The sequence below is a fragment of the Synchiropus splendidus genome, chromosome 9, assembly GCF_027744825.2.
Source record: "Synchiropus splendidus isolate RoL2022-P1 chromosome 9, RoL_Sspl_1.0, whole genome shotgun sequence".
Taxonomy (NCBI): domain Eukaryota; kingdom Metazoa; phylum Chordata; class Actinopteri; order Syngnathiformes; family Callionymidae; genus Synchiropus; species Synchiropus splendidus.
In genome coordinates this window covers 18,580,194-18,602,703 of record NC_071342.1, presented here as the reverse complement: position 1 = coordinate 18,602,703, position 22,510 = coordinate 18,580,194, and the positions used below count along the sequence as shown (strand labels likewise).

Sequence of the window (22,510 nt, the reverse complement as noted above, 5' to 3'; positions counted from 1 at the left end):
CACCCACCAAGAAATATTGCGATGATACGTTTAAAGAATAAACTTCACATCAAGTTCAACGAAGACTGTAAAATAACAAAAAATGTCACCATCTAGCGGTCAATAGAAGGAAGTTTGGAGTCTCGGACACAGCAGTGTTGAAGACTTTCAAAATAAAGAAAAGTAACAATAATAATGATGATAATAAAAGGTTGATCCATCCATGTCAGAGCAAAACAAAAACAAAAAAAACAACAACATCCAGACAGTCTCTCATCTCATGGGAGAAGGCATCCCTCTAAGAAAAGTGTGGGTCTGCCCCAGGGCTTCCACCTATGTAAAGGCATACTGACAAGGTAACACAGCAACATCTACTTTCTCCGACAGAGAACCATGGTGCAAATTCAACTCAAATTTCCAGACGGAGAATTAAACTTTGTGTAAGCAGAACAGTGGCCCTGAGAAGGGAAACCCATAGACCAGAGAGGGAGTTCAAAACCGATAAATTCGGGAGTTGATTTGTGCCGAGAGTAGCCCTCTGCAGGATGGAAAGACTTGTAGTGTGACCAGCACCCTCTTGAGTAAACCTTACCTTGAGTAAGTCGCGGTAAAACCCCTATAGACTGAACCACGAGCCAATCCAGCATCAGCTCTGGTTCCATTCCGCCAACGGAAACAGGTTTGAAATGTGGCGACTCTGACCACTTCCTTCTGCCATCACAGTTCTCCAGTTTATCTGACACAGTGACTTCAACAGTCTCTTCACACAATTACATCCTGTTGTGTTCGCCATTAAAAAAAAAAAAAGTCTACATCAGTATTAACTTCGTCTTCACGGACTGTTTACCAAACGCTGTATATCGCCTGTAACATCAGTCTTTTACACGGACCAGTTGATGGTTGGCATGACAGGACTTGTGGAAGATGGATGCCCTAAGGTGCAAACGTGATCTTCTGACTGATCACCATATTGTCTGGTTAAGCTGCAGCTGTCAGGAGCCGTCAGAAGAGAAAGTATCACTAAATCCAAAGTGTGGTTGGATGTTTATTTAGACACCCGAAGACAACTTTTCTTTCGGCTACTTGGGAAGAAAAAAAAAAAAGCACAGGTGTGAAAAACACTGACTTTATTGACAGCAGGATGTATACTTTTTTTTATCCGTGAGTACTGAAGCAGAGTAAAAAAAAAAAAGGTCTAGGAGTCAGTGCCTAGCTTCCATAAAAACATTACATTACACTAAAACCACATATAAAAACAAAAGCTTTTGATTAGATGAAACAAAACAGGAACATGTTTTAGGTAATCCTTCATTTTGCCAGGCACTTAGACCGACCAGCCACTGACCACTTCTGCTGGCTCATGCACCGAGTCCACCTCAGAGAAGTACCTTTCTGTTTAAAAAAAGACAAAGAAAAAGACAGGAGCTTCAGTTGAAATAAAGAGGCGCCTGCCGAGTCCTTCTATCGACGAGGGATATTCCATTAAGTGAAGTTAGTGCATGGCTTCTACTTATGTACACATCCGCCTGGTGACGGTCCAAACATGCAGCATTGCACAGAGTAAAAAAACAAACAAAAAAAACATCGGGCCAGGTGAGAAGCTGTGGCTGGACCTCAGACTACAAGTTTCATTTACAAATCCTGATCAAGGTTGTGATCGAAAAGCACCTTGAAGTTAAAAAAAAAAATACACAAAAGCAACACAAAGATTTTAAAAGTTCCTTGGCGTGTAACAGACGACCCTGGACGAACACAGAGGTGGGAAACCAGTGCACACACACACACAGACAGACAGACAGACACACGAGCCGAGAAGGTGGTGAAGGTGGGAGTGTGTGTGAGGCACAGAGGTCGTGGTGCTCGGTTGAGTCTCCAGGGAGTCAGGCGGGTCGATCACATGTTAAGGCAAAACTCCTGAGCGTGTGTCCATGACAGAGTAGTCTCTCACACTCGAATATTGAAATGCATATATATATATTTGTAAAAAGTCTCCTCAACCGTGTTCCCTGAAATGTCATCCAGCATGAGGGTCCTTCTCGCTGCCTCTCAGACTTTGGTGTCTGACGGCAGCTCGCCCAGCTTCTGGACGATGTCGCCAAAGGAGGGACGCTCCTTCAGGCTGGGGGCCCAGCAGCTGACCATGAGCTTGGCCATCTTGGACGGACAGCCGTCTGGAACGGGCAGCTTCAGCTTCCCCGACTGCAGACCTGGACACACAAGTGGCAATGAGAACGGCGCCTTGGAGGACTCCATAGTGGAGACTCATGAGGTTGAAAATGACGCAACAAGGTGGAAAATGGAACGTTGAATCCTAACAAATGATGGGGAAAAAAACTTCTCCCATCCCCAACCTCTAACCCTTGAGCTGGGAAAGACTCTGGTCCAGTCCTACCATCATTTTCTGAGAAAATGAAAGCAAAATCTGAACTTTCTCACCTTCCAACACTTCATTGTCGCTCAGCTTGGTGTACGGCATCTCCCCGAAACTGAAGACCTCCCACATCAACACTCCGAAGGCCCAGACGTCGGACTTGGTGGAGTAGTCGTCCTCGAAAACAGACTCTGACGGGAGCCAGCGCAGCGGGATCCACGCTTGTCTGTAGTGATAGTACTCACTGCGGGAGCAGACAGGAAAAAAAACATGAAGAGCAGAGTTCCCTCACTTCATGCTGGAGCCTGACGTGACCTGCCTGTTGTAAACGTCCTTGCTGAGACTGAGCGAAGACACTTTGACGCGTCTCTGACTGTTGATCAGGCAGTTTCTAGCCGCCAGGTCCTTGTGGACGAAGCGGTGGTTGGACAGATGCTCCATCCCACGAGCCACCTGAGCGCAGATGGAAACCTGCCAGCACAAGTGTTGGTAGTGAGACAACTATCCGGCGAGAAGAAGCACCAGGCAGGTGCAGCAGACTCACTTTGGTCTTGGTGCTGAGCGGCTGGGATTTTACTTTCTCGTCTTTGTTCTTGGATATTCTCAGGAACTGCTTCAGATCTCCCTGGAAGTGACAGGAGAAAAAGGAATCAGCACACTGAAGTTTCATTATTATTTGAGGTGTGGACGCAGCTGTTTGCTGATGATGTAGTGATTCATGGTGAGATAAAGGAGGAGGAGAAGCTGGAGAGACCAGGGATGAAAGAGAGAGGGAGGCTGGATGGACAGAGAGGAAGTAAGGAGAAGAAAAGAGTGTGGGCAGGGTGGAGACTTGAATCGGACGAGTCAGTTTACCAGGTCGTAGTACTCCAGGATCATGTAGTTGGGCTCGGCCTCTCTGCACAGACCCAGCAGCCGGGCAACGTTGGGGTGACTCAGCTTGGCGAACATCTCTGCTTCCCTGCGGAAGTCCAGCTGCAGCTGCTCCTCTCTGCTCTGCAGGCTCTTCACCAGCACCACCGTCTCCTCCTCCTGCCCCTCCATCCCTTTGGCTTTGGACAGCAGCACCTCGCCGAACTCGCCTCTCCCTGTCAGCGAGAGGAGCGTGAGCGGAGGTGGCAGCAGCAAACCTTCCGAGGTCGCGACCGTCACCTAGAGCAGTGATGGTCTGCAGGTTGGCGCGCGGGAAGTGCAGCTTATCGTGGCTGATGTTGCTGTTGCGCTTCTCGCTGGGTGCCACGGTGCCCATGCTGGTGAGCGGGACTTCCTCCTGGATCTCAGTGGTGGTGTGGCCGTTCTGCTGGAGGGGTCCTCCTGAAAAACACCATCCTTTAAGATCATCCCTCGACAACATTTACAGTGAAATCATACAAAATATAAACTTGTTTTAACAAAATAAAGATGGTGGGAGACAAGTTGAGCGGCTGGTCTCACAGGCAGTACCCAGAACCGCCACTAGATGGCGTCCTCACCGTTCAGACACTCCATCTCAGGCTCCTCTCCCTCCTGGCCCTTGAGCCGTTTGGCGTGGCGTCTCTTCTTGCAGTAGAACATGAGGCCGAGCACCACGATGATGTAAGCCACGGCGGCGCCCACCAGCAGGCCGATGGTCTGAATCATCTTGTAGGGTGCTTTGTCCATGTCGTCCTCGGCAATGAGCGCAGGCTTGTCTGCAACACACCAGACAAACGCCTGCGGTCACTTGACAGTTTTCTTTATTTCCTCAGAGGGAGCCAAGAGGAGCGTCCTTGCTTTTCACCAGAGAATGGCAGTAATTCCAGCAGCACACAGTGAGTATTGTAGCAATTATTGGATTCAACATCGACCCGAGCCGGTCGCCGTGGTGACGGACGGTGGCGTTATGAACTAGTGCTGGTGATTGACAGGTTCTAATGAACATCCGCAGACGTGGACATCTCTGACCACAGGGCTGCGGCGGTGCGTCCGACTCACCGACCACATACAGCTGAGCCACGCGGTCTTTGATGCTGCAGCTGTTCCCTGCCACGCACGTGTAGCGGCCCGTGTCGTCGGTGGTCACGTCAGAGATGATCAGGGAGCCGTTGGGCATCTTCTGGAACCTGGAACGTGTTTGGAGAGTCTCACTTTGGGTCCAGATCCTCCACATGTGCGCCCACAGTGGAGCTTCAGTGGTTTACCGTCTGCTCTTGTTGATGTCCAGCATCTTGTCTTTGACCATCCAGTGGATGTGAGGCTCAGGGTTCCCGGAGGCCTGGCAGTGGAGGACGGCCGTGTGACCCTGGTACACCGTCGTGTTCTCCGGCTCCACTTTAAAATGGATGTAAACTAGGAGACACAACGTTCATGAGCACATCTCCCTGTTACCAAACCACTCCCACACTAAAACCCTGCGGTCTCTTTCCACGAATTAAAACAAGTTAATGTTTCTCTCTGTGGAGCAGAACCACACTGGAGACCGACACAGAAACCGCCATCTTTTGTGAAAAAAGTGAAGCTGTTTTACCAGCAACAGTCAGCACCACCAACGCTCGGATCTCCCCCTGCAGGCTGTTGGAGGCGACGCAGGTGTAGTTGCCGGCATCGCTGCGTGTGACTTTACTGAAGTGAAGCTGTCCGTTCTTCTGCTTCACATGGGGCGGCAGTTCTCCTCCGTCTGTAGAGGGCGACAGAGAGCATGGAAAAGCACATCATTTCAAACGCGTTCTCATGTGAAACTCTAGTGTATCTTTTATAACTTCCAACCCAAAGTGTAGTAAGTCGAATCAGCACATAGTTAAACATCTTACAGGAGGTGAGCCCATCTGAAGAATTTATTATGATTTTAGTGGTGTTAAATAGCAGATACAAAGTGCAACAGAAAGCCAACAACCACGTCTAACTTTGTGGCTGAACCACACAGAACGGAGCATGAACCTGTTTCAACACAATCTAATGTGTTGCAGTCCCTAAAGCTCGGCTCCTGCTCAGCATTTGGATCAGTGGCCACACACAGAAGCAGTCAGGACGACTTCCTGGTGTGTTCAGCAGGTGAGTTCTGCACTAACTCAACAACAAGGATTTCCAGCAGCTTTTGTGCCACCAATGGAAAAACAAAAACAGATCCAAGAAGACATTCTTCACATCTATGATTCCAAACTGAATAACTGTACAGAGTTGGAGTCAAACGGGTCGGGCAGTTGTGAATCAGAGCCGAATTATCCTGAATCATCAACACCGTTGTCAGGACACTGTCAGGCAATCCTTATCTGGAGAGTCACATGAATAATGATTCAGAAAAACTACAAAAGAAATATTCTACCTCCTGGACTTATTGACCTGAATGTGAGTTTGTCACTAACCGCTCACAATCTAGAGTCATCAGTGCAATATTGAACTGTGGGAGGAAACCAGAGAGAGAACTGAAAGCTAACCAGTAGGGATGGGCGACATGAACAAAAAAGTTATTGCGATAAATGGTGTAATTTCAGCTATAACAATAATTATCACAATAAATTCTCATTCTATTCCGTGTGTTGGACAATTTATGATGGAACTTATTAGTGGAGTTTGTCTCCAACATCATTATTTGTTTATGTTGAAATATAATAGTTAGCCAAGTGTAGAGATGAGAAATTCCATGTTTCACGTCTCTGGTAGAAGCCGCTGGTGTCTGACAGACTGCTCTGCCAACTTTATTTAGGGGTTAAATTGAGGCGTCTCATGTCTCTGAACAGTTGACTTGAACTGTGGACCAGTCTGGACACATTTCCCAGATGCTATTGAAGAAATATTATAAATAATGTGAATAAGTGATCAGTCATATTCTATTCTCCAAATCATTATCCAAACTGTCAGTCTTTCGTCTTGTGTGATGAAAAACCTTTTCACAATTCTCTCTCGTAGAAAGGTTGTTTTTCATTATTGATAATTTCACTCATACTTTGACCACTTTATAATTTGTTGACGGTCCCTAACCAAAACTGCCACACGGCGGTGTCTGGAGTCAAACGCAGCGGAGCTGAAGAACGCGGCGCGCCGTCAGTCTCATCATGATCACGTGTGCAGGTCCAATGCAGAGAGTGAGCTGTGTGTTAATCGAATTTATCTAGAGATGCAGAATTGTCATCGTGGAGATTGTGTTGCGGTATATCAATAACTTATGGCCCATCCCCAGGAACCAGCCTCTGTGAGGCGGCAGCTGCTCCACCACTCTCCTGCCAGTCCTCACCTGCTTTGACCCAGCGGATGGTGGGACTCTCTCGCCCCTTGGCCGAACACTGGATGGTGATCTCCTTATCCAGCTCCAGACACTGGGTCGGCTGGGGGGTCGGGGTGAACTTCAGCTTCTCTGAAAGTGGGAACGGCACACACACGATTACTCACACTGCAAACATAAAGACTCAACGGCGGCGCCTGCCAAAGCCTCTTTTGTGGGAATCACACTGCAGATAAAAGGCGATGATCGTGTCCAGACACATTCTGGAGCTGCATATGGAAGCTCAGAGACAGTGGGGACTGAGACGCACAAATAATAACAATGAAACAAGTGATTTTAATGGCCAACAGCTGGTGTCAGATGGAGCACGGACTTGTCTTGGGAAGGACGGTGAGCCGACTCACCCAGCACGGTGACTCTGGCCTGCCCGGACAGTCGTCCACCTTCCGTCCTGGTCTCACAGCCGTACATCTGCCCATCATACACTTCCACGTTGTTGATCCTCAGTGTGCCGTTGGGGAAAAGCTTGAAGCGCGAGTCCTGTGAGGAAGATTCAGCAGATATAAGAAGCAAGTCTAGTCTGAATCTGGACACTTCCTTGACCCAAACAAACCTCTGGTGTGATCTGGATGTTGTTGCGGAGCCAGGTGACCTCCGGTTCTGGGGTGGCCTGAGCCTGACAGTGGAGGTAGCCTGGCTTCCCTTCCTCCAGTCGGCTGTCCTGAGGTCTGGTCACCCAGACAGGGGGCGCTATGGCACAATACATGTCACTAAACTGCCGCAGGATAGTCACAAGTCATCACTGACTTACTGGCAATGGTGAAGGTGACTTCCTGCGTCTTGCGTCCGGCCTTGTTCTGAGCTACGCAGGTGTAGAGCCCCGAGTCTCCTGCTTCTGTCGGGTTGAAGACCAGATAGAAGCCGTCCTGGTAGACGCGGCCCTCTGCGGGAATCCTCTGACCGCCCTTCTCCCACCACACCTGGGGTTCCGGTCTCCCCCGCGGGGGGCGACAGGACACCCGCTGCTGCGTGTCTGCGCTGAAGACCTTCGACATCTTTGGCAGCATATCTTCGATCTCTGAGGGCATCGACAACAAGGAACGCTCAAAACACTGCCGTCACAGTAACGTCACACGAGTCAACACCGGGGCAGCTAAGACCTCGAAGTCGGACTCACGAGACTTCCCACTGCACAGTGACATCACAGCTTACGCCATAAGTCGCCGGTGTTAAAAGTTTATCGGCCAACTCTGCAGTCAGCTACGACCGGATTTGAAGATCATCCAGAACAGAGGAACATTTTTCAGAGGATGAATGAAAAGCTGGTAGTGCAGAAGTAGGAAAGTGGATGTGGGGGGATCTAGGGTGTTTAAACTTGTCCCTAAATGCTGAATTGTACTGTGACACAATCCCCTATAATGCCAGCAGAGATTACCATCAGATTAAGGGAATTAAGGTATTTAAGTGGAGCTGTGGGTTAAAACTGTGCAGCCAGTCACAGTTGGGGGGGAAATTTCGCCTTTGGGACCCAGAGATGAGGAGAGAGCTCAGCCTTCAGCTTAAATATTTGACTTGCTTGCACATGTATTTTCATGTATACGATGGAGGTAGGTACTTAATAAGGGTGAGGGGGTACAAATCACATTTTGGCTCCGCAGACGGTCTCTCTGTCGGCAAACCGAAGAGACTTGAATTCATTTCAGGGAGCGGCAGTGAAGGTCACGACATATATGACAGACACTTTGCCCTTTTAGCTGATAGAACTCCCGATCCCGTCTCAGAGTTTCTACTGCCTTATGAACACGTCCACGTCTTGAGCGCAAACCTTGAGATTAATATGATGTAGTTTATTTTTAAGTTTTCTCAATGTAGTTTTTGATCATCTTTAATCCGCACGTGTCCTACACAATAATAATACTAATAACACGTATTTATTCATATGTCTCTTAATCCTTAATAAATATTATTTTAATTCATATTTTAGTTTTAGACACATACTCTCAAATAAAACTATAAACTATTGAAAACTTAGCCAACTGTAATATACAAGCTCATACTTTTAAAATAAAAAAATCCTTGTATTGTGTACCTTTGTCTTTCTGCATGTGCTCACAAAGGTTTCCTCTGGATATTCTAGTTTCCTCCCCCAGTCCAGAAATACACAGAAGTTAATTGGAGAGTCTAGTTGACTCCAACCAGCACAGCGCCTCTCTGTGAAGGAAGCTCGCTCACTGGTTATTCGGCTGTAGCTCTTCACGGCCACAGTGGACATGATTGTTTCTCGATTGAAGTCACACACAAGCTGGCGGCTTTAACAACATTCCACGATCTCATTATCACACGGCACGTCGGCTATTAGCCAGGCGGAGGTAAACAAGCTAACAGCTGTGCCGCTGCAGGAAATAACATGAACGGGAAGCAGGAGAGGGCAGCGGGCGCGCAGCTGGGCCGGACATCAATAAAGGAATGCGATTATCTAGATCTGGAACTAAGTGAAAGATCCAGCAGGAGGCGGCGGAACATGGAGGATAAACATGGAACCTGAATTGCACAATCGCAGGTGTTTACAGTGAAGAGTGTGTGTTTACCAGCGATAAGCAGAGAGGCCTCTTGTACCACTTGGGATCCAGTCAGGCTGCGTCCCACACACTTGTACTTTCCTGTGTTCCGAGGTTTGACTTGGGTGATGTGCAGAGAGCCATTGGAGAGCAGGAAGACTCTGTGGAGGGAAACAACAACAATGCGTGAGATGATACCACAAAACGCAAACTTCCCAAAACACTCCTATGAAGGCAGTTTCCGACTGAACCTGGGTTAACTCATGTCTGCTCTGACTGGATGAAGGAGAATGTGACAGTGATGCATGAGATCCGACATCATCACAGACTGATCTGAGAACAGCTCCGGGGAAGAGGAGTGAGCTCACCATCAAGTCATCAACATGAGCTGCTTGACATGATGTAACTGTAGTATCAGCTTGTTATCTACAGATATCAAGTACTGCATTAGAGGAGTGTGTTTTTTTTCAAACACGAAGATGTAAAGCTGTGCCTCTGATGGCTTCAGTCCAGCTCCATGAAGAGAACATTTGCCTCAATGAGAAATAAACAAAAGTACAAAATGTTTTTACCACCTAATTTTTCTTTTAATAACATTTTATAGATTAAAACGCCAATATTTTTATTCCACTTAAAAAAAATTCATTCAATTTTTATATTATTAACGCTATATATCAACTAAAACACTACGTTTTTTCAAAACTATTTTTATTCGTATCGAGCTGGTTACTGTTGAAGAGCGGAGCTGACTGCTCCAAAGTCAAGCCTCCATGATGGAAACATCTCTTTCAGTGATGGGGACGGGAAACATTCAGTCAAGATTTCTTAAGTATTAATAATGAATGTTGACGGATGGAACAGAGAGGCTTCAAGGTCCAGCGACTCACAGAAGGTAGGAGGTTTTGTATCACACTTATTCATCTTTTTTACAAGAAGGAATGGGAAATTCACATGCTCCAGCGACAGTTGGTGCCTAATAAGAACAATAATAATAGAGAAAAAGTGACTATAATCGAGCAAATAAAATGGTCAGACCATGTCTCATCTTCCTGTGGTGCAAATGAAATGCTCAGTTTTAATCTCAGGTATTGGACTTTTTTTCGCCCCACTGTCTTCTGCATGTTTAATTCCTGAAGAGTTCCCTGCAAATCTGCACCTCAGGAGAGGAGCTATTTCCACTTCTTCTCATCTTTGACTGCGAGAGAGAAACACACTCTGCAGTGCACCCCACAATAAGAGCAGCTTCCTTTCGCAACAGAGCGACGTCAACAGTTGTTTCTACTTCGGTAGTGTGTCTCGCCTACGGGGGAAATTGATTCCGTCTGCAAGAATAGCCTCTGGATTGACTGTAACCATCACAAATAGAAGGCGGAGTGTAAATAAGGCAGGTACCAGAAGTTTCCCCCGCATCCATGTTGACCAACAACAACAGGAATTACTTTTAAAATACCACGGCTAAATTAAAAAACAAGCAGCATAATAAAATTGCTGTCATAAAAGTGCTGAATAAGCAAGAATGCCCTGCATGAATGCAACACAGCTGAAAAGCACGTGAATGTCTCACAGCTCCCACTAAATCACAACTGGCTTTACAGTCATTTGCTGCACACAACAATCATCCACCCCTCTGTTTGTGCTGACTCCATTAAAACACATGAGGTGACGTGACCTTTGACACGGCGCGTTATTATCCCACACTTATGCTTTTACAGGGTCTTGCCGTGAAGGCGAAGGCAGCCGGAGGGTCGTTTCCGCTGGAGAGCTGCAGGGCTGCCTGTGATTGGCTGCGAGGTGTGCGAGTGCGCGGTGAAACTTTACAGCTCTCTCTTTCATAATAACCTTTCTGTAATGTGCAATTCATCTTGGGCTGGAGCTGTAATGGGACAAAGAGACTGAGAGGTTCCAGCTCAGTGGGTTCCAGGGAGCCGTGTGCAGCAACAAACTGAAATCACATTCGAGCCGACACGATGGAGAGGAACCAGAGCTGTGGTGGGAACACGCTACAGACTCATTTGAGTCCTTGTATTGGTGCATGAATGGAGGTGCTAAACAGGTAGAGCAGCAGACATGTTGATACCCAGCTCCAGTGAGTCACCAAGACGTCATGAACAACAATGATGAAACTGATACTGGAAGTAACAGAATATAATTGCTGAAATTATGAGTCACTTATATGGTGAAAGGCAGATATTGCAGGGGGCTGGAGCCCACTTTAGGGTGATGGGCATGGGACACCCTGGAAAAGCAGCTATTCCATCAAAGCATACGTATAGACACTAAACAACGGCATAAGGAGTTAAAATCTACATGCAATACATGTAGAATTTGAGCTCAAAAGACATGAGTAAGCTCCTTATTCTTCTTCCAAACAACCACCCAAGAAAAACACAACAGCAGCACGTGTGTAATCAAAGGGCTTTAGTGGTGCATGGAAACCTCTGAAGAAGTCAACCAAATGATGACCTTCATGTCCAACATTCTTGGTCCACATGACCACACCATGTGTAAGCCGTAACCGTCTCCCTCTCTCCGTCTCTTTATCCTTGATAGCTAGTTCCAACAACAACTTCAGTGTCTCCATGTTTGACTCTTCTGACACTGTTACTCACAACCATGTTTAGAAACCGCTGTTGTTCTTTATAGTAATAATACAGTACAGTTGATGAGGAAGTGAGTGAAGACGCGTCAACATACCGAGACTTGTTGAGCAGCAGTTCGTTTTCATGGTACCACTCCAATGTCGGCGGCGGCACGGCGGTAAACTGACAGTGGAAGACCGCCTCCTCGTTCTTCAGAACCACCTGGTCCTCAGGTGCGATCACAGGCCGAGGGAAGCTCTTATCTGTGGGAGACAAACATCTGTGAGATTGCATCGGACCATCAAGTCCCATCTGCCTATGTGTTATTAAAAACTGCCAACAGCGGCGCGGTGCTGCTTTCAGGTGGAGGAGCGTGTCAACACCTCCAGGGGCCGGGCGAGACTTATTGAGGTCAGTGAACATGTGACTTCTTATTGACCCCAGCTTTATCAGATCAATCACCTGAAAGAGGAGATTTATTACAACGCTTCATTATGAATACAAAAGCATCTTTTCAAATGAGGAGACAGTCGAATGAGCTTTCTCATAAATCTGCTGAAAGAATTCTTCAACTTTCCTCTGACCTCACTTATCCGACAAGCCTCTGTTTGGACCAACCTGCCAAAATGGGAGATTTGCTGCACGGGGAGAAGCGATTACACATTGTGCGACATTGTTAAATCCAAAACTGAGGGATACTGAGCTCAATAGAGAACTTGAAAATTCCCCTAATCCAGCTTTATGCTTTCAATTCAGAGGGGTGTTACAGGTGCCAAGGGCAGTCCACAGATTGGGTTTCTGGATGGGGAAGACTTGGCCCACCCAGCAAGTAAACCCATACGCCACGTCTAGGAATCGAAAACCTGTCTAAATCCGTCAACTTTCTAATAAAGGGAATTCTTATGGAAGTGCAGACGTGAAACTGGAACCTCGGCACTTATCCATTCTTCCTCCACCAGGTGCTAAACTTGCATGTGTGTGTTGCAGGTGGCTAATTAGGGAGAATGGCGGCGTCAGGTTTCTCACACGACTGTGAGCTGGAGCCAGCGGACTCCCCGAAGGGTCCGGCAGGAAGCACAGAGGAGCTGTGGCACAACGATATGCATGTAGCGTATGCTTCTCCTCTGGTCTAATATTGATGTGACATTTACTGATCTCCACCAGATATGACGCTTTCTCCATGGCAAATGGACAGAGGACACACACTCTAAGCTCTTCTAACATTCAGCAATGCTATTTTAATGAATAAATACAATATAGGAGGAATACCAATGCAGCCAACTGGTGTCTTGCAAATATGATTTACACAAGAAACGTCAGAGAAATTTCTAAATCTTACTGAATATACTCCCACTTGCCTTGGTTACGACTATCTTGGCAACATTTACAATGCCACAATGTTGTGGTATCCCTTTATTCACAACAGTCCAAATTCCTTTTTTTTCTGTTGTAGGAACCAGCAATTGGAAAGTTATTGCATCCATGGAGCGGTAATTTGTGCCAAGATACAGCAAGATGACAATAGACACTAGCTTATTCCAGAGATACTGGCAAAACTCAAGTCTCCATTTCAATCTCCACCATTTGTTGGAGCCAAAGAAGCCGCAGCTTACTGCTTGCACACTGCCGAAACACAACTAAAGTGGGGTACATGCATAAGAATTTACTTAATTTTCAGCTAAATCTATGTCTTTTTTTATCTGTCAGAGATCACACACATCGAGATTCAGTCCCATCACAAATTTAGAAGCTCCTCCTCCTTCAAGCCAGGAATCTCATGTGATAAAACAAAACAGAAACATCGCAACATGAAACATGGAAGTGGATGGTATAACAGTGGTCTTGGGTGTTTTACTGTAAAAATCTAAATAACAAAAATCATAATTCAACAACTAACTGGAACACAGCGACTGCTTGTCACGGACACCAGACGGAAAAGATCAGGTGAAGACGCAACAGATGAGAGTGACGATTCCTCAGGAATAAAAGCCACCACTGCTATTGTCATCAAATCAGTTTTGCTTCCTAGTTGGTTCACTTCTTGACTGCTAGCTCAAGTGGGGAGCCCGATCATTTTACCCCATTCATTTTTCCCTATAAACCAAGTCTGTGAGAAGGCTCCTCCCACTAGGCAAGAGACATCCTGACAACATACCCGAGTTTCTGCCACTGGCTTCTCTTGCTCATGAACACAGACGAGAGTACGAATCAAATGGAACCGTGGGGAGCTTTGCCTTCTGGACCAGCTCATTCTCATATCCCCATGACTTAAAATGTAGCTTTTAGATGCAGTTTTTAGATCTCACATCCCAGTCTAACCCTGTCTGACTAAAATAAGGGCAGATTTCAGAGAAAGCGTATTGTTTTGCTGCCACTATCAATCAAAGTGAACTCTTCCCTGACAAGTTCCAGTCTCACTCAGCCACTACATCATGGTCGTGGATAAAAGCAGCAGTTAGACTAATGGCTTAAAAGAACGGACGCTGTGCTCAGGGAGGTGATACCACGCTTCACTTAGCTAGTGATGCTTTTATGTCAGGAAGAAGGTTTCAAGGCTTATAACATTATCAGCTTCAGTCCCGCTTCCTGCTCTCTGACCATTACTGGCTCGGGTTTCTCGCGCCGGCATCTTCTCGTCAGGAAAGGTGTGGAAATATCACACCGAGCGATAGTAAATAAACATATCGACCGGTAAATCAAACTCACCGATGATGTTGAGGGTGAAGTTGTTGTTGCTGCAAACGTGCCCGGCGGCGTTCTTGGCACAGCAGTAGTAGAGGCCGTTGTCGTCCGGACTGGCGCTTTTGAAGGTAATGGTCCGCTCTTTGTTGTTGATCTGATGGCTTTTTTCGGTCAGCTTGACCCCGTCCTTGAACCACTGGCACGTGGGCCTAGAAGAAAGAGTTTGGAGGTTAGAGGTTGGACCTGAAGTGTATAAAATGTAAAGTTTAGTCAGGACTCTCGTATGACAAAATAAAACGTTCTTCTTTAGATCGGACAGAATGCCTGGTTATGATGGTTCATGTCGCCAAGAACACTGGGACTGGGAAACTGGGAAGTGTACCCATCATTGACCCTGTTCTTGTGCTTCAACATCTCACGGGTCAATGTAACATTATCCATGTGGGTGCTCCATACCAGGACACTTGGAGGGTCGAACATAACAACCTGGGTACTGACCATTGTCTTTTGTGGGATAAACAGAGCATAAACCCCAAAACTAGAGGTTTTGCTGGTATGGCAGTCAACCTGATGACGTTGGTCTGTCCCCATATTTCTGTTCCCCAGGGCAGCTTCATCCTTGATGCTACTTTGTCAAATATCTCACAATTCAAAACACATACTTGGGTCCTTCACACAATGTGCAAACTCAAACTTCGCCGTTCCTCAAGGAAGTATAACCTTCACTGAACTGGGACCCTGTAATGCAACATGGCAGTCGCCCAGTTGACTATGCATAAACATCCCACTTGTGACACCAAATGTCAGTCAAGTAATTCGAAACTTTCACACAGTCTCGTGCAATTATGGTGCAATGCTTTAGCTGTTTGCATGTTTTCACCAGGTTGGTGGAGTGTGCGCCCACGTCTGGTCATGTATTAGCATTACACATAGACCTGAGACCCTTCCTCCTCAGGTGAGAGCAGATACTCACCGTGGGTGTCCATCAATGTGACAGCGCAGCGTGACGGGCTCAGAGCTCTCGATGTCGCCCTCTGAAGCGGGTTCCTTTAATGTCACGCCACCACTCTCCAACCCTGCACCAGAGAAAGACAAGACAAGCCTGTGAGCGCAAGCAAAGACGTAAAAGAAAGAGTTGAGGGGAGAGACAGGAGGAAAAATTGAGTTAAGTGGATTCCTGTCATTTGTCTTGTCACTGGAGACGTGATAGAGCAGGCCGGCGGGGACGATGCTAATGGCTGCAGCAGAGACGAAGACAGAGGCGAGCACATCGCTCTGACTCAGGATGAGAAAAAGAGAATAGGATGTGAACAGACTCCATCTCCATCATCTGAAGCATTAGAGATCCATGGAGGTTATTCTAAAGGAAATCTAACAATAGATATTAAGTCAATAAATTGTAGGACAGTCATTAGATAAAGAATCATTGGCGTCTGTGGTATAACAGGATCAGATAGCAAAAGACAGCGATAAAGGCGTCAATCATGAGTAACGTGAAACTCGACCAATGTTGTAAGACAAAAGTAAATATGTGTCAATGCACCACTGCCACAGGAAAATATGTAGAAAATGGTTTGGCTTCACTATCAATGTGTTTCCCAAGGCATAGCGTGGAACATACATCAACCACACAGACTGTAAAAATGGTTGTAAATCAATCACCCAGCCTTGTAAGAACACACTCATTTTCTCCGTCAGGATTCCTAGACTCTATGGGGGGAAATCGCAAGAGAAAAAAAATGTTATGTGGCGCGGAGATGTGTAATAAATCCCTACATAAAGAAGGCTGCAGCAGGTGAAGCTTTCTTTAGTTTCACAATACATTTTATAAGAGCGGATGTCAGGAATGAATACATTTTGTTAAGGTTGCAGCAGCTGAGGAACAGGATGAAATATGACTAGTAGGAATTTAGCGACCGTGAACATTAAGGTCTGGTTTCAGTTTGAATGTTCTTTCTCATGGATGCAAACTACTTAAGGCAATTCACTGGTGTTTGTCGGGTCAGTTCAGAGGAGTAAAGATTGACTGTTATCAATTTAACTCTTTGCTTAACTTGGATTAAACAATATTTATAGTATTTATAATAATAATAAAAATATAACATATTATTATGTTTGCTTCTGCGTTTTTCTTTTTACACCAATGAATCAATAATGTGACCAGTGTGAAATAAAAAAATAAAGAAATCTTTATACATCAGTTTTTACAAGGAGACGTCACTGACTGTGTCAATCTTGAGTTCGGCTCATGCCGAGTTTTGTAAGTTAGTTTGGGTGTAACAATGTTGATCTAAAAAGTATTGATCTAAAAGTATTCAACTTATACTTATGTCAAATGAGGAACTGAAGCATTTCACAGGAGTTGAACGGGAAATTAAAGTTTGCACACTGAGCAACATCACATTGGGAAGATTGGCATGAGACACCGAGCACCTCTTTTAACAAAGACAGACTTTTAAGTTTGTCCCAAAAAGCAGGGTGAAAAACAGTCCAATAAACTAACAGGACATTCATTCTAGTTTCATGTCTCTTCACTGAAGCCTGCAGGGATCCCCCCCGCCCCATCTACACACCCCGGGTGATCACACCGATGCAGCTAATTATCACTTCTGCGATGATAAATAATCTCTGGAGCCGACATGGAATGGCTTGCTGGCATTTTTGAGCGCGTCAGTGAGTGCAGGTTTGTTTGGGTTGCCCTGGGTTGATGCACCAGTGTTGTGCATGTGTGTACGAGACATTCCGTCTGACTGAGAATCCAATGGCCGCCGGCTGAATAGTGTGTTTGTATCATCTATGAAATATGCATGGCATCAACCTGAGACAGCGGTGCAGAGGGGGAAGGACGCAGCGGCTGTGTGAGGTCAGAGGGGGCGCCCGCGGAAGACCTGTCACAAGGAATTAGGCAGAAACTTGGCAGAGGTCTGCAGCTAAAGGCTTTATGGGGAACCATCACGCCGCTACAGTAACACTCAGTCCCTCATGCTTGTATCCCCAAATGAGCCAGACAGAGCTCATTAGCTGTGTCTGAACATGAACATGTGTGTGTACACGAAATAAGTGTGTGTGAATGTGGGGGTGAGCGGCGGGACCCAGATGATGCTGCAGCAGAAACAGGAAGCCCCTCGGAGCAACATCGCTTGCGCACTGGAGTTGAGGATTCTTTATGCTAATGAACTCAGTCAAGGTCGTTCCAGCTCCAGCAACTGAGTGAAGAAGAAAGAGCAGCTGATGAGGCCGTCCAAGTGACCGGGACCTGAGGCCAGACAAGAGCGAGGACAGACCAGATGGGGAGGTGAGTCACGCTAAAAGGCAAGTTCAGTGAAACAACAATCCAGCCCAGCAGACGACTGAATTAGAGGGCATGAGCTGCAAATGACAATTTTACAAGTGATGCCCTGGTCTTCACTCTCATGAGTCAGTCTGCTCGTGTTTGGAGAAGAACCGATCGTTTCTCAGGGGCGTGACAATGAGTCATCTCAACTCACCCGAAAGACCTGTGACACTGACAGTGTTTCGGGAGCAATAAAAAAAAAACATTTCATTTGTGATCTCCAGTCCAACAAACAAAAATTAGTGGTGGGACTTTAAAGTTAATCGCGATCGATTAATTACTCGTAATAAACGCGTTAAAATATTTTAATCGCAATTAATCGTTTTAATTGAATTAAATCACAGTTTGCTCTCCACACAACAGGGAACCTTTGTAAGAGCAGGAGTTCCTGGTCCACTGATCACACTGATGCACAAGACACGTGGCAGCTAGGATGAGAACAACAACAACAAACATGGAGGAGTCCCTGAACAAAAGCAAACAGATGCTTGTGTTTGCTTTTGTTCACGGAGGTTTTTTGCTACACAATGACCAGGGTTTCCACTACTCTGAATGTACTTGTTGTAAATTCTTATAAAATTGAAATTCTTATACAAATATTTTCAAGACATATTTATATAAGAATTTCAACAGCTTTAGTTTAAATAAAATATAAAACCTTGAATGTAACCATCATTGTGATTTATTGTCAAACTGATGCAAAATAAACAAAATATTTTGTTGTTTAAATGTATGTATGGGTTAATCATTTGATTCAGTAATATACCAAATTCATTCAAATTGAAAAATGAGCTTCTTGTGGCAAATATTCTTATACCATTAAACTGCGATTAATTGAGATAAATTCATCACAAATTCTCTAATTCATTAGATTTGTTTTTAAATCGAATCCTACCCCGAATAAAAATATAGCAAGTCTCGGTTTTCCTAAAATAACAGTGGTCTGAGAGGTGTACGGGGAGGAAGTGGACGTAGGTTAAGAAACAATGGCGAGCAGCACAACAATTGACCCACCTCTTGACCTCAGTGAACCCAGCGGACAATGACCACTGGCGACACTTGTGACAGGCGCTCCACTGTTTGGGCCGCTCCAGACTCACTCCATCCAGTTAAACCCAATTTAGAGAATTAATTTGGCTCCGGTTTGACCTCAATTTCCTGACAGTCACACATTCCCTTTCTCACTCACTCACTCAATACACAGTTCAGGTTTCTCCAGCTGTCCTACGGCACCGAACAGAGGGCGCTCATTCATAATCTATAAGTGGCAAATACTTTCCCGTAATCCCTCTCAGATTGTATGACTAAGCGCTGGTGGCATAATTAGCGGAGTGTAGTTATTATGTTGGAGGCAGAACAGGAAGTGCCACCGACAAGGCAGCGATAACAGATTCACGGGAGGACGCTGTAAAGACAGACGCTTACACGAGTCCCTCTCGCAGAACAAGCCCGTGTGCGTGCTTCTTTCACTCAACGGGCTGATTTGTTGCCATGGAGAAGAGCTTATGCGCGAGCAGTCATAAACGAAGCGCTAGCTTTCATCAGGGATACAACTTGTAGAAGCAGAGGACTTTATCAGATGCAAATAGCCACCAATCAGGACAGACGAAGACAAGTCAAAGTCAGCAGGACAGCAGCTGATGGACTGGGTCACACGGTCCCATCGCGAGTCAGGATAAAGAAATGTAGGTTAAGAACCCATGCTGTGAGATGTGTTTTCCCTCTGAGCTTTAACATCACACTTGTATTTTCCGTGATCGGCCTGCGCTCACCAGAGACGACGCTTGACCCGATGGCTTGCTCATGGTTAGAAAAGACAAACCTGAGCCACAACTACACAGCGGGCACAGAAAAAAAACAAATTATACAGCATTTAGAAACATGCAGTTGACAATAGCGGTGCCTGAGCCTGACGCCGTGGAGACCCACTGACCAGCAATGACAAAGGGATAAAGCAGGAGGGGGGTTTAAACCTCTATTAGTGAAAACATAGGGGGGATAATTACTCAGAATAACTCTGGACTCGGAGGGATTGCCCACCCACCATTGTGCGGAAGATAAATTAACCCTCTCTGGGTGTGAGACAGCAGAAGAGGGGAGGAGGAGGTGGAGCAGTACACTCCGGTACAGTCAATGTACAGTAAAAAAATATCCCTCCTCCACCTCCTCCTTCCATCAACCCACATTTACAGCAACGCACGCAAGCTGGCACACACATGAGTGGACGCACACACGAGATTAAGCCCTGAGGGGCTGTTTACTCTGAAGCTGCTTTATCGCCTGTTAAATGTATGTTGGGGAAATAGGAGCACATCTGTCACAACATCGTGTAAAGCGATCCAAGGATGACCACCGTCGTGCTGAGACAATGATGCGAGGCTCACGCACATGTGGCCTAAGTAGAGGATGATGGATGACTCCTCCAATATTTATGCAAAAGAAGTGTGTTAGGATAAGAACAGCTCATCTAGTATGGGACGCCACTGCTCAGCAATTATAGATTTTCACTAGACGTCAACGGAACGTAGCAATCAGATGAGGCTGAATTAACATCTTTGGGTATGAATTGCAAAACACACAAAACAAAACAACATTTCAAGTGCCACAATATGGGAGGCACCAATCCCGATATCAGTGTTGGGTATCGGTACAATGCCAGGCTCATAGAATGGCCACCGATACCACAAAACCGATAACACCACCAGTTGTTGTAAAATTTGTGTTTGTACTGCAGTGACAGTTCTGACCGTCACCCATGTACAAGATAAACATGATGAGGAATGGTGTCCAAATAACAATGAATATGGGAGCTGTGGCGAGGCCAGCAATGTTGTATGGTTTGGCAACAGTGGCACTGAGGAAAAGACAGGAGGCAGAGCAGGAGGTAGCAGAGATGAAGATGCTGAGCTTCTCTCTGGGAGTGAGCAGAATGGATAGGATCAGAGGGACAGCACATGTGCTCAGGTGTTTAGGAGACCAAGTCAGAGAGGCTAGATGTAGATGAAGATGTTGAGGTTGGAACTGCCAGGCAGAAGGTGGAGAGGAAGGCCAAAGAGGAGATTGATGGAGGTGGTGAAGGAGGACATGAGGTCTGTAGGTTTGAGGGAAGAGGAAGCAGAGGACAGGGTGAGATGGAGGAAGATGATCCAGTGTGGCGACCTCTGAAGGGAGATGCCGAAAGAAAAAAAGAAGATGGGAAAATAAAAAACCTCAAAGTAACATGTGTAACGGTGTAAGTGCTAGTATCGGTAAGTACTTGTACACTATTCGTTTTGAAAAAAAAAATAAACATGTTATTAGTGCATCCTTATCCCATAGTGCACTGCTACAGTTGAAGCTTTTAACAAGTAACATAATAAAAGTAAAAAAAAAAAGAAACGAATGAATAGGAAAGAAATGAGCAAAACCTTTTACAGCATTCACACAGCTCCTTCTACTGTTTGGAAACACAAATCCCCTTAAATAAGTGAAATGTGAGGGAATGTTAATGACCCGGCAACAGTTTATTTAAGGTCATGAAAGCAACAGCCACAAACTAGATCTTCATGTCTGACATGTTTTTTAGTGGCCTTCATGTGCATGAGCATGTCTGCTGAGGTTTATTGATACACAAGATCACTCATACTTGTCACTCAGATCAGAACGACAGATTTGGATTTCTTAGTTACTTTGAGGATTTTAGTCAGCATTTCTATTCGTAATTAGATCTTAAAGTAATCCAAGTTTACTGAACTCCAGAAAGCAGATACAGAGCCTGCTTGCTTCCAGGAGGTCTGATTTGGGGTAATGATCCTCTGAACAACACCACCACCACAAAAGGAAACGTCTGGGTATGAGCAGCGAGGAGGGGGAGGTGAATGATGTACTCCAGATGGAGACGTTTCTTAAACATTGCAAAATTTGGCGCAATGTTTCGATGATTTCCCACCTGAGGCCCTTCCACAACACAAACCACTTGGTCCAGAGGGGCTCTGCTCCAGCTGAGTTAAGATGTTCCGCAACAAAAACTGAAATTTGTCTTCCTCTACATGTTTGACAGTGAGGTGGGGGGGGGCGGAAATCTGCCATGAATTACAAGAAAGAAGGGGGCGTTAATCTGAATGATTTTAAAGCTCGGAGGCGAATTACAGTGCTCTGTAATTCCGGGACAAAAGGGCTTTTGAAAGAATATGGGAAAAGAGAGAGTAACAAAGAAGAAAAAATGATACAAGCAACAAGAAACACATGCATGGTGGAACATGTATCCAGTTTCCTTTGGCGAGGAAGCCACAAAGAACAAGGTGGAAACATTCCTGCAGCTCACTGACTGTCACTCTAGAAGCAAACTTTTGTTTTGATCCAGCCAGTCCTTATGAAACCCTGTCAGGTGGCAATTTCAAACTGGGGTTCGATGAGAAAGAGGCACTCACACTTGATATTGAAGGAGGCGTTGGTGGAGTGCAGCTCCTCTCCTGTGACCTGGTTCCGGGCCACGCACTCAAAGTTCCCCGCGTCCAGGAGCCGATCCACGGCGGCAAACTTGAGGTTGCCGCCCTCCTGGAAACGCCGCTCGGTGTGTTCCAGCCGCTGACCGTCATGGAGCCACTCGTAGGTGATGTCAGCCGGGTCGCTGACCTCGCAGCGGAGCATGGCGCTGCGGCCGTGCAATGCATCCTGGGACTTGGGCTCTTTGGTGAACTGGAGGGCAACAGCGTGGACGGACAGAGCTGTCGGCAAAAGAAGTGAAAGTAAATAAAGAGATTAGAATGCGGCATCTGTCGACATTTTACAGCTTTTTCCGTTCATTAGTGCGTCAGCGACCACCTACCCCTGGAGAGGTATGTGATGTTT

The 22,510-nt window shown here is 46.0% G+C and overlaps 1 protein-coding gene across 1 annotated transcript in view; it reads right to left on the bottom strand.

The window, feature by feature from the left end:
- Nucleotides 1-1,419: 1,419 nt before the first annotated feature.
- ptk7b (protein tyrosine kinase 7b) overlaps nt 1,420-22,510 on the bottom strand; it is a 60,560-nt gene continuing 39,469 nt past the window's right edge. Inside the window, exons 3-21 of the mRNA XM_053875340.1 lie at nt 22,090-22,386; nt 15,320-15,422; nt 14,371-14,555; nt 11,780-11,927; nt 9,116-9,246; nt 7,339-7,605; nt 7,141-7,277; nt 6,932-7,067; nt 6,540-6,659; nt 4,836-4,985; nt 4,510-4,657; nt 4,304-4,431; nt 3,823-4,020; nt 3,503-3,664; nt 3,206-3,438; nt 2,895-2,975; nt 2,666-2,821; nt 2,416-2,590; nt 1,420-2,186 (exon numbers count right to left, since the gene is read on the bottom strand). Coding sequence (XP_053731315.1) covers nt 2,026-2,186; nt 2,416-2,590; nt 2,666-2,821; nt 2,895-2,975; nt 3,206-3,438; nt 3,503-3,664; nt 3,823-4,020; nt 4,304-4,431; nt 4,510-4,657; nt 4,836-4,985; nt 6,540-6,659; nt 6,932-7,067; nt 7,141-7,277; nt 7,339-7,605; nt 9,116-9,246; nt 11,780-11,927; nt 14,371-14,555; nt 15,320-15,422; nt 22,090-22,386 — 3,116 coding nt within the window. The 3' untranslated portion in view covers nt 1,420-2,025. The remainder of the gene's footprint in view (nt 2,187-2,415; nt 2,591-2,665; nt 2,822-2,894; nt 2,976-3,205; nt 3,439-3,502; nt 3,665-3,822; nt 4,021-4,303; nt 4,432-4,509; nt 4,658-4,835; nt 4,986-6,539; nt 6,660-6,931; nt 7,068-7,140; nt 7,278-7,338; nt 7,606-9,115; nt 9,247-11,779; nt 11,928-14,370; nt 14,556-15,319; nt 15,423-22,089; nt 22,387-22,510) is intronic.